This window comes from Drosophila willistoni, unplaced genomic scaffold (genome assembly GCF_018902025.1).
Source record: "Drosophila willistoni isolate 14030-0811.24 unplaced genomic scaffold, UCI_dwil_1.1 Seg531, whole genome shotgun sequence".
NCBI classification, from domain to species: Eukaryota; Metazoa; Arthropoda; class Insecta; order Diptera; family Drosophilidae; genus Drosophila; species Drosophila willistoni.
Genome location: NW_025814459.1, coordinates 3,232,458 through 3,244,699, shown reverse-complemented (window position 1 = coordinate 3,244,699; position 12,242 = coordinate 3,232,458). Strand labels below are relative to the sequence as shown.

Here is a 12,242-nt window from a genome sequence, read left to right as displayed (position 1 = left end):
AAATAGAAAACAGGGTGCAGTTTTTTGTCTTCTTTCCTTTGCATTAACATTGCCCCAAAGCCTAACGCGCTCGCATCACAATGCAGCTCTACTTCGTCCTTGTGGTTATATATTGCCAACACTGGCGATTCTACTAATTTATCTTTGAGCAACGAAAAACACTCCAGCTCTTTCTTTCCAAAATTAAACACCCTATCTTTCTTCGATAGGTCATAGAGTGGTTTTGCAATTAACGAAAAGTTTCAAATAACACGACGAAAACAAAAAGCCAATTCCAAGAAACTTCTTACTGTGTGAACATTTGTTGGTATGGAAAATTTCTTAACCTTCTCAAGTGCCCTCTTCCGATATGAGAAATCCCAAGTATTTAATGCTTGACTGAAAAAACTCACACTTATCTATACGCAATTCCAGCTTGTTTCTCATTATCCTTCTAAAAACTTCTTGCAGTATATCCAGGTGCCCTTCGGCAGTTCTACTGGCTACCATGATATCGTCTTGATAGATTATTACATTACTATCTCTAATCATATCTGTAAAAATTTTGCTCACAAATCTTTAAAACACTGATGAGGAGTTTTGCAGACCATTGGCATCCTGAGGAACTCAAACTGGCCTAACATAGTGACGAAAGATGACACTCAGATATTTAACTGAGTTTTCCTCCATGAACACGTGAAAATAGCCATCTTTTAGATCCAATTTAGAAAAAAAATCGTTTGTCGCCAAGCTTATCTAATAAATCGTCTATTAGAGGTATAGGGTAGTTATATTTAACCAAAACTTTGTTCAATCTTCTAAAGCCAAACAATTGCTCAAACTTTTTCCGGATTTTAAAATCTAATCTTTCACCTATTTTGGAATCAACTCTAGTGTTGAAACACTCGATATTTAATAATTCAAATTCTACTTCGCTTAGAGATTGGACATCATCAGTTTCTTTTCTTTCTTCACATTTTGTATCAGATCTAACTTTTTCATTGACCAACTCAATAACTACTTGTCGTAACCATTTTGCTTTTATCTCCATTCTCTGTTTCACTAACAATTTCGCTATCATTCCTCTTAACTATTTCGCTAACAATTTCCTCTTCCTCACCTTCGGGGTTACATTCTTTCGAGACTATTCTATTGTAACCATTTTCAAGGCATTTAAGTCTAACTTAATATTATATGCTTTCATAAAATCTCTTCCCAAAATTCCTTCATGGCTCATAGACTCATTATCAACGACGATTAAACATAGCTCGCAAATAACAATTGAGTGTTTTTCTTTACGCTCAATCTCTGACCAAAAGCGAAACAACTGAAAAAATTTGCTTCCACTCTGAGCAGGAGAGTTTTTTTTTTTTGCTTCGGTCTTCGCTTGAGCGATGTTGTTAAGTTCTTCGTGTTGAACTCTTTTAACGATTCTCTTTTTGGGAGTGATATAATTGTCGCTCGCGTGTGAGTGAATGACTGAATAAGTCAATTCAAAAAGTCTTGCAAACACTTTTTAAGGTTTTTTTTTTTAATAAATAATATTTACTTTATTTTTATTTTGCGTTTTTTTGTCTATTTTATAATAAGTCAAAAATATGTAATTTTTCTTCGATTATTCTTTTTTTTCTAACTTCAATCGAATACTTGATTAACAATAGAAAAAACATTTGTTTCTTTGTTTAATTAGTTTAGGATATGTATGTGAGGTTAACATTATATTTGTAATAGTTTATTGTATATAATATTAACTGAAATGTTTAAATTGAGGTGTAGTACATATGTATATTTCTTTGAGAATAATAATTGATTTCATAACTGCCGAACGCTCTCGTAACCCGTTTATATCTTGCCCGTTCTCGACGACGACTGCCCTTCGACTCCCTCTCTTAGATGCCTCTCACTCTTCGCTGCTACACGCCTCATCAAAATAGGGGTAATCTCAGATCAGTGTGCCCATCTCGTCTTTACACTCGGCCCTCCTGATAATCGTCTTCTGACTCAGAAGACAGCAACTCGTCGTTCTCAGCCACATATCGCCAAAGTCTCATATAGTCCACGCTCGTAGTTGTCATCATTGGCCCTTCACCATTGGTCGCTTTCTTTACATCGTACCGGCCGTTGCGCTTAGCTTTGATCCTTCATAGGGTCCCAAAAACTGACTTGCCAATTTACGGCCCGCTACAAACTGCGTTTTCTTGATAGCTACCATATCGCCAACTTGGTAGATAGCTTCGCCTTTCCTTACATAGTTCCTCTTGTAAGTCGCTTGCGCCTTCTCTATATTAATCTTAGCCTCTTGTCGTAGCTTTTGACGCTCGTCGTTGAACTGATCTACTTGTTCCTCCTGTAATATATCCAGCAAACGGTCATCTATATGGTTACGCATTCTCGTTCCAAACAGGACTTCAAAAGGTGACATTTTCGTTGATGAATGCATCGTTGTATTAATAGCCTTTTGTACTTTAAAAACCCCTTTATACCATTTCGTGGGTTCATCTGCTGATATTTTTCCGATAATAGACAGGATACAACGGTTAACTCGTTCGATTTGGCCATTGCCCCTTGCTACTTTTGTGGTTGACAGTACATGCTCTACATCGTTTGATCGAAGGAATTCTTTAAAAGCGTTTGATGTGAAGGCCACCCCTCTGTCACTTATGATCCTCTCGGGAAATACAAAAATGTCTGTCCATTCGTTGAGTCTTTTAATTACTTCTTCCTGACCTGTGGACTTCGTTGGAAACAACCACACAAATTTCCAAAAACCATCTACCATTGCCAAAATGAATTTGTACTGCTTGGAGGTGCTGTCCATGGGTCCTAAATGATCCAAATGTAAAGTATGTAGCGGTGTGTCTCCTTTGGTTATACAATGGAAATATCCTTCTTTTTTACCCAGCTGTTTATTATGAACTATACATTTTATGCAGTTTGCAATCAATTTTGATACTTTACTTTCCAAATGCGGTATCCAGTACTGTTGGTGGATAGCGTGCATTGTCTTGCGCGTCGAAAAATGTCCAATCTCGTGCGATCGTTGTATTATCTCGCGTTCCATTAGCTTTGGTACAACCAATAACTCATTACCTTCAACTTCTTTGAATAGCAAACCACCTTTCACGTTGAAGCTTTTATATGGTTGCTGCTTTAGTACCTCTATAATCGCGATAATATGATCATCTGTCTGCTGTGCCTTCTTTAAACGCGCTGTTATTTCATCTTTTACTACTAAGCACGACTGCGGGAAACGGCTTAAACAGTCCACGTGCTGCATCTTAACTGCTGATCGGTGCTCCACGTTCAAATTAAATCTTGTAGATACAATATCCATTGCGCAACCTCCCTTGGGATGTCCAGCTTTGACGTAGTTTGCTTAAATGCAATGCAGTCTGTCACCACTGTTACCGAGATCCCTAGCAAATAATGTCGAAATTTTTTTAACGCCATATATGCTGCCTTGACTTCAAGAATGTAGCTATGCCTCTTCGAATCTGCTTCAGATGCTTTACTCCAAAAATAAATCGGATGTAAATTGTTGTCAAATAGCTGAAGTAGTACTGCTCCAAATCCGTCCTTTGAAGCATCGGTGTGCAACTCGGTTGGTGCCTCGCGAGAATAGAGGTGTAACACTGGTTCACTTATTATCGCCGTCTTCAATTGCTGCAACGCCTGAAGCTCGGACCCATAATAAACTTCACATCTTTTTTCAGCAACTTGGTAAGGGGTCGTGCTATCTGCGCATACTGAGGAATAAACTTTCTAAAGAATCCGGTTAAACCAAGAAATGCCTGAATCGATTTGACGTTTGTGGGAATTCCGAAACGACTGATCGCCATCGTCTTATCTTTACCGGGCCAAATCTTTCCATCTTCAATTTCGTGACCTAGAAAGCTTATGCGTTTTTGCAAAAGCTACATTTTCCCCATTTTATTTTCAAATTATACTTTGCTGCAATTTCTAATACCAATTTGGTTTTGTTTAGACACTCGTTTGCTGACTTAGCATATACTATAATGTCATCCATATATAATTGCATTATATTCTTGTTAATCAGGTCCTGAAATATGTGGTTAACGAAACGAATGAATGAAGCAGGAGAATTACGAAATCCAAATGGCGCTCTATTAAACTCGTATAATCCTTCTCTAGTAATAAACGCTGTAAATGATTTGCTAGATTTCTCTATGGGCATATGGAAGAATCCGTTTTCCAAATCCATAATCGTATAAAAGCTTGCTGCCTGCAATTTCTCAAACACTTCATCCATTAAAGGAACTGGAAAGCAGTCTTCCAAGACCATGCTATTTTGCTTCCTGTAGTCTACACAAACCCGCAAAGTATTGTTTTTCTTCTTTACAACTACAACTCTGCTAGCAACATTCGAAGTGGATTTGCGCACTATTCCGTTTTCTTCCCACTCATCAACTTGATTTTTAACAGCTTCCGCTTCTTGTGCCGACAAACGACTGGGTGACTGCCTAAATGGGATTATTGCGCCATCTGGTACAATTTTTAATTCAATAGGACAATTTACCTTCTCTGCATCATTCAGCTGAAAGCTATCCTGTATCAACGCTTCGACTTGCTTTTGATATTGCGGTGGGGCCGAATAACTACATGAGATGTCAAAAACATTGTACCAATTGTCAGCATATTCTTCTTGCGATTTGGTGTCTTCAACCAGGCTCATAAATGTATATCCACGCTCATCGATCGATACTCTAAACTTCTCCACAAAGTCGTATCCCAAAATAACGTCACAGTCCATAGTGTTGCTCTCCACTACCAAGAATTTTTGCTGCGTCTTTAGGTTATCCACGATGACTTCTGTCTCGAAAAAGCTTTTTGCTTTTGTTTGGCTTTTGCCTAGGCCGCAGAGCATTAGGCAACTTTCTTTTAAATCAATCTTACCCAAGTATTTTAGAATAGAGTTCTTTACAATTGTGACATCTGAGCCCGTATCGATCAAACCGTCAACATTTACGCCATTCAACGACACCGACTTGACCCGTTTTTGTATATTTATTTTACGAACTGCTGATAACTTTCTGGGGCAATTAGTTGAAATATGTCCACTTTCATTACAACTAAAACATTTTCTATCCGCACTATTACAGTCTTTACGCTTATGCTCACTGGAACCGCAATTAAAACAATATTCTTTTTTTTTATTATTATTATTATTAAAGTATAGGATATAGTTATAAACTATCAACCTAACTATATTTTACAAGCACTGGCAACTAAGGCCTTCGGCTTAGACGAAAACTACATCCATACACTAGCCTGGGATTCGAACCCGGATCCTCGTTGTTCAGTTGACTAAATGACTGGGCCACTTAGACAACTCATCTACCGAGGACTGCTCTTTTTTTTTAATTTGTCTAGATTTCGACCTTATTGAAGTTAATCAAAAATTTGTTTGAGCGGGGCTTCAGGTCAATCTTACTGATTTATTTGTAAGACTTTAAATCATAGGCAGCACAAAAGGTGAGCAGGTTGTCTGTATAGCTATTTCAAGAACCACCAAGTTCTATCATCAGCAGACTTCGCTAAAGAATCCACAATTGTAATGGCCATACCATATCTTCAACACTAAAACTAGTTGGGAATTACATTGCCAACTAAATGAAGCGAAAAAAGAACGGCAAAGCTTGCAACTGCAGATTCCACCTTTTTTGTGTGCATACCCATGTGCATAGTGTTGAAGATATGGTATGGCCATTACAATTGTGGATTCTTTAGCGAAGTCTGCTGATGATAGAACTTGGTGGTTCTTGAAATAGCTATACAGACAACCTGCTCACCTTTTGTGCTGCCTATGATTTAAAGTCTTACAAATAAATCAGTAAGATTGACCTGAAGCCCCGCTCAAACAAATTTTTGATTAACTTTCTTTTTAATGTTATCCACTTTTGCAATAGACGTGATTTTTCGATTGTTTTTCTCAATATTATCAAATTTTTTTACATGCTCGAATACACCATATTGCTCTTTTAATTCTTTTAGCGATTTACAATTGTACATTGAGAACTTGAACTCGCTTTTAATATTAAGCCCATCAACTATGTACCGTATAACCGCCGCGTCTTCGATTTTTCTAGCACTAGCAATTTTTCTCATATTTAGCATATATTCGTGAAACGATTCACCACTGTGCATTTTACGATCGCGTATCTGTTGATGTAGGTCAGCGCTACTCAAATTTGACTCGAACTCACAACACAACATTTGTCTCAAACTCTGAAAATCACTCACTGTTTCTGACTCGAGATATAACTGTGCCGCACCACTCATTTTATTTCTCGCTTGCACATACATCTGCTTGTCTGTGAGCTCGTAAGCTTCGGCATTCTGTTCAAAGTTCTCAAACCATTTCTCTACCGGTACATTGTAACCGTCAAACACACATACAACTTTTTCGAAATGCTCAGGGTTTATTTTGACTTCTGCATACTTTCTCTCATCTGCCTTGATTTTAAGAGAAAACATTTGTATTAACTGTTGCATCTTTATATCTAGATCTCTGGGATCACTTTTTTCTACGTCACTAACTTCTTTCACTTCCATATTGTTTTTTATCGATTCTTCATCTTCCACTAAAACAAACGTTTCGTTCAAGGTCTTCTTTTCAACAATCTTCTTTTCGTTCTTCTTTTCGTTTTTCGACTTCGCTGGTGTGCGCAATGGTGGCGACATTTCGGTTTTTCGCGACATCGTGGCGCCGACTGATCGACTGTTCGAGAACGATTTCTTAGAAAAGCTACCGCGCACTACTGAAATTTTCACAACTGTACAACCTTTATTTGGATGTTTTGTACCAACTTTTACAAAATCAACCGCAACTTTACAACTTTATTGTTTTTTTTTAAATGCCAGCACAACCACATTTACATTTTTCTAATCACTTTCTCCACATTACACATGCACTAACACACACAAAACCGGGGAGCCCCCAAATGTGAGGTTAACATTATATTTGTAATAGTTTATTGTATATAATATTAACTGAAATGTTTAAATTGAGGTGTAGTACATATGTATATTTCTTTGAGAATAATAATTGATTTCATAACTGCCGAACGCTCTCGTAACCCGCTTATATCTTGCCCGTTCTCGACGACGACTGGCCTTCGACTCCCTCTCTTAGATGCCTCTCACTCTCCGCTGCTACACGCCTCATCAAAATAGGGGCAATCTCAGATCAGTGTGCCCATCTCGTCTTTACATGTATATGTAGTTGTAAACTATCAACCAACAATTTATACAAGCACTTGATACTACGACCATCGGCTTATACGATAACCACATCCATGCACTAGCCTGGGATTCGAACACGGATCCCTGTTGTTCAGTTGCCTTTATGTAAGGGCCACTTAGACAAAATGTTTAGCTTAATTAATAACAGAGAGTTTAAATTGTCTGCTCCTATTACGCTCCGACGTTCACTCAGTATGAAATGCAGGGCTCAAAATGCCCGTTCTACTGACAATTGCGTTGCTGGTGTAGCCAGCACTACTTGTGCGAGCGCAGTTAAATGTTACAATTTGAGCTTCACTTCATTGTAGAAATCTAAAATATTTGCATTCAATGGCAAGCGGCCAAATATTACATAGAAGGCTTACCGTCACCATAAATCTTTGTAAGTTTTTCCGATACAGGGTTTTTGAATTCCGACACTGTCTGTACTTCGTCTAAATAGGCCGAAAACAGCGAACTCTCTCCAGCTGAAGATAAATTTAATGAATTTGAAGATAATGAGGCGTCAAAGATATCTTCCTATTCATGAGTGACAGTTTCTGGAACATTTTCTGTTGAATGTGCCTGAAATAATAAAGCGATAATGTTTAACATATGTATTTCCATGATATTAGTTTAAAACATGTATTAGTATTTGACAAACACAGTTTCATGAAGTTAATTGAAGTTTTTCAGAACTAAGAGCACTAAACAAAAAAGAAACAGGACAACAATTTGAGTCAAACTACATTATTTAGCTTACTTGTTTCAACTCGATTAAACGATATGCAATTACCCTTGGGTCCACATAAACTGCCGCCAACAACACATTATTTTGTAACAAACTCTTTTCCCTAATTTTCATCTGAGCTGATTTTTTGATTTATGGTATTACTGCTACTTTCACATTTTAACTTTAATTCCATCCATAGAATAAAGAACTCACTATACACTAGGTGTGCGTCCTGAAGCTTTAAAGTCGCTTGATATGTTTCTTTGAAAGCGTCAATATAAGTCTCCATCCACTCCCAATCAGCATCTACATATATTTTAGTTTGCGTAGTCAGGAACTCCTTATGATCAAATCATTTTAGAACATTATATAGGTCGAATTCCATCGTGTTATAACATCGAGAGATGGGATGTTTATATTTATGTAAATGTTAAATTATATATTTAATAAAAAACGAATCGTTACTAACCTATTTATTTCCGTGCGGAGTGATTTGCACAACGTACGACAGTAACTAATTTTATCCCCAATCGCCTTCACCTAAGGAGGTTAATGTTATCTTAATCAATGCAATCTAATTTTTGCATGATATTTTCAGCTTTCGTGTCATCGGACAAAAAGAGACTCCTCCGTGTATTCGTTTAAAACTTGAACGGCTTTAATCATATTTTTGGCATTATCAGATGTTATGCTGTGTACAAATTTGATATTATTTAAAATCATTCATATCACAACATTTTGTTTTTTTTATGTATATTTACCAGAAGATTTGAGATAATATTATTTCATGTACATTCCAGTATGTGCATCCGCTAGCTGAATCATCCCCAGAGTTTTAACAACGATTTTAGTTTTTGATCGACTCGAACGAATTATGCATTGTTCCGCTCATTGCATATTTCCGCATGTTTCATTGTCAAATGTCGTTTAAAATTTGTGATATTAACTCCAGCCAATTTCGAACTACAAACATTACATATCGATTTATTTTCTTCCGGATTAAATTTAAAGAATTTATGCAACACATTAGGCAGTAGAATGCAAAGAAATGTTATTGCGTCGCAATTTTATAGGCATTACTCGCTTAAAGACGTTTTGCTTCATTTCACTCATGCAAATACTCGCGGTCTAAGTGAGACGAAAATAAAACGAAAAAAAATGATTGTTGTCCGAGCGCGTGTGAGATAAACGAAGGGATTATCAATATTCTGCTCGCGAGTATTCTTTTCATATACCCAGACTTATTTTAAGACGTCGCAAAACACTCAATTGTTATTTGCGAGCTATGCTATTAAATGAAAGAATACTTTAATTGCATTTTTGAAAACAAAACTTTTGACTTTTCCATATCACGAAAGAGGACTCTTATTTAATCCGTTTAACGGGTAACGTATAGTCTGGTCATGTAGCAGCTGGATATCGGCTGGCACGCTGTAGATTTCCGGCACTAGATCGTCGACAAGGGGGTGTAGTTCTGCCGAAACCCAGTTACCACAACTATTTTTTTGTTCATCGACCTGCCTGCTTTTCTCATTATTCTATTATTAAAATTGAGCGTCCATGCGACAAGAGAGAGAATAAAAAGAATCAAAGATAGAAAAGAAAGATAGAATTTCATACGCTGATAATGCAAGCTGCATTTCTATGCTCGCAATCACTGGTGGTTTTGTGATTGAACTTTGCCCACCCTTCCTATGATCATCGGCCGCTTGAAGCTTTAACTTCAGATGATCCTTTTTGCTTTACAGCGGTGACATGTGTAGATGCATGAATTCAAAGATAAATTTTAGATAGACATTATAAATTTTTAGTACTTATCTAAAAGAAAAAAAAATTAGAAGTATTAAACATACTTAAAGTTAGCAAAAAAAAATGATCGCTCTTACAAGTAAACAGAAAAAAAAGATCATCAAAATTTATAACCAAAACAAAACGTCGGCAAGAAGTGCCGCTATTACAGCAAAAGTATCTAAAAAAAAACAAGACTTAGCGCTAGCAACAGCTATAGACTAGGCGCCCTGACAATTTAGCAGATGTAGCTAAGCCAAAAAAGAACACACAAAAATACGATTTGCCCACGCATACAATAACGGAAAATATCTCTTTGCTTGTTGTTAGGGGTTTTTTTTTTCTTCGTTGTTTTGTTTTATGCTGTGAATATTACATTATTTATTTTAAAGAAAAGGGCAGGTGCAAGGGGTGAAGAACATTTTTTCGTATATAAATAAATATTGTGTGCATATGACTTACAGATTTATTTACCAACGTCGAAAGCGCTTTCTCCGTACTGCTGTGTAGCTAAGAATTTAAGGAAAGAAAGAAAATAAAAAAAATATTCTAGCACCGACTATGCATACCCTGTAATTTTCTCTCGAGCCTATCCATGTATATACGTGATTAGTTGTTTTATCTTTCTTTTTGAAGTGAAAACTTCTTTAGAATCGTTGGGAGTGATTTGAGACTCGATGAAACGAAAAAGCGACACTAAAAAGAGACACATATAGATCTTATAGTATTTAGCCTGCGAGAGAATGAGATGCATATATATAAAAAGCATTATGAATAAAAAGCATCATGAAAAACTTCGACCAAGCTGGGAGTCAAACCCCGGCCGCCCGATCGCCAAGCGAGCACACTAACAACAGAGCCACGTCGACACTTTGTAAATTGCCGTCGAGTTCTGTAGTACATGTCATATACATACATATGTATGTATAATTAAAAAAAAATTTGTTAGCTTGAAACTTTAAAATTCCACCGATGCACAGTGGTCGCCCCCATAGGCAAAAAAAAAAAAAAAAGTTAAAATTTTTTCCTTAATTTGTTGCAACGCTGTTTTATAATAGATCAAACTTTTTAAATCAGCTGTTCTTTTTGTTTTGTTCCCGCTGTCCTCTTCAAGAATAACTGTTAAACATAGAGAAAAAAAATATACTGGGTTTGAAGCTGACGCAACTTGCAAGTGCGATTACATGTAAAGTAATTAAATCAATTTAAATTGAGGCCGATCGAACAATGGATGTCTTTAATATTTTAAATAAATTATTAACTACTCTATTAACTACTATATTTAATTATTTCCTTCAACCCAGTATTTTATATTTATATTTAATAATTAATTTAATATAGGTTTAATTTCATTAACAATTTATGTGTTAACTTAAATTTTACTTAGACCTTTAGTTGTGAACTTAATCGAAATTAACAATCAAGCTTATACTGAAATATTAACTTATATTTAGAGATTATATTTAGCAAATTTCAACTGCTAGTTTTTGCTAGCCGCCGTCGCCGTTTTCTCTTTTTTTTTTCGTTTGTGTAACTGTGCTTTTTGTGATGTGTATTTTTATCGTCTTTGTCTTCGCCTTCGTCTTTCTGCGTTTTGTTGTGTTGTTTTGTGATTGTCATTTTTATTTATTTGTTCATTTTCTTTTTTTATTTAAACATATTATTTATTTCAGTTTATGATTATTTTTTCTTATTATTATATTTGTATAGGAGCATCATACGAATGCGAATTTAACCGTATATATATATTTAATAAGTGGTGTTCCCAGACAGGTGCAAATGCAATCAAGGTTCAAAGCATTTTCCAATCTTTGAAATTAAGAATAGAGAATGATGGCTATATAGTGGGAGCTGAGTGTTTGGACCACTTAGAAAAACACATTGATTACTGCTGCAACAGAATTGCTATATTTTGGCGTAACTGCAAGCGAAATAAAGCATTCGTTTTGCAAAAGCATTCGGATTGGCTTTCGACAAAGGAACAGTTTTCATTTAAATCCGATGTACTTATTACACCTGATCGTAGCATTGAACGTGGCCGCCCAAAAATTAGTTTCTCCGAGTGTTCAACCCGAACCAAGAGAAGACGGATTGCCGAGATTGCTGATTTGGATGAGTCCGCTGCTGAATATTTGCGTACAGCTGCTGTTGAAGAAAAAATGTTGCCTGCAAGTGCTAATGAGGTTATTTCGCTTATAATGGAAGCGAATTTAACAAAGCACCAATACACCTAGACCTCGCTTTGCGTGAATTAAGTGAATTAAGATTTTCTATAGGCAACCATGGAAAGATCAAAGATAGGTTCCCGGGCTGTGAAAATACTAATTTCTAGAAAGAAAAATTGAACAAAGTAAACATTTAAAAAGTTATTGCATTCATTCAATTCGACATAGCTTCTGCTCTCTGACGTGACGGTCGTGTTTTTGCATAGCTCCTGAGTTTTTATTAATATTTATTGTTTTCTCTCAGTTTTTAATTGTGCTTAGTTTTTTACGCTTTC

The 12,242-nt window shown here is 36.2% G+C and overlaps 2 protein-coding genes and 1 long non-coding RNA gene across 3 annotated transcripts; all 3 read right to left on the bottom strand.

The window, feature by feature from the left end:
• Window positions 1-2,061: 2,061 nt before the first annotated feature.
• On the bottom strand, window positions 2,062-2,866 carry LOC124461530. The gene has a single exon (XM_047013037.1). The coding sequence runs from the start codon at window positions 2,795-2,797 to the stop codon at window positions 2,084-2,086; it is 714 nt and encodes a 237-aa protein (XP_046868993.1). The 5' UTR covers window positions 2,798-2,866; the 3' UTR covers window positions 2,062-2,083.
• A 7-nt stretch (window positions 2,867-2,873) lies between these two features.
• LOC124461562 lies at window positions 2,874-3,347 on the bottom strand. The gene is made up of 2 exons (XM_047013079.1): window positions 2,938-3,347; window positions 2,874-2,881 (listed from the first exon to the last, which is right to left on the bottom strand). The coding sequence occupies exons 1-2, from the start codon at window positions 3,311-3,313 to the stop codon at window positions 2,874-2,876; spliced, it is 384 nt and encodes a 127-aa protein (XP_046869035.1). The 5' UTR covers window positions 3,314-3,347.
• A 3,608-nt stretch (window positions 3,348-6,955) lies between these two features.
• On the bottom strand, window positions 6,956-9,754 carry LOC124461531. The gene is made up of 4 exons (XR_006955125.1): window positions 8,716-9,754; window positions 8,424-8,645; window positions 7,608-7,806; window positions 6,956-7,554 (listed from the first exon to the last, which is right to left on the bottom strand). It is a non-coding gene; the product is annotated as an uncharacterized LOC124461531 (long non-coding RNA).
• Window positions 9,755-12,242: the final 2,488 nt, after the last annotated feature.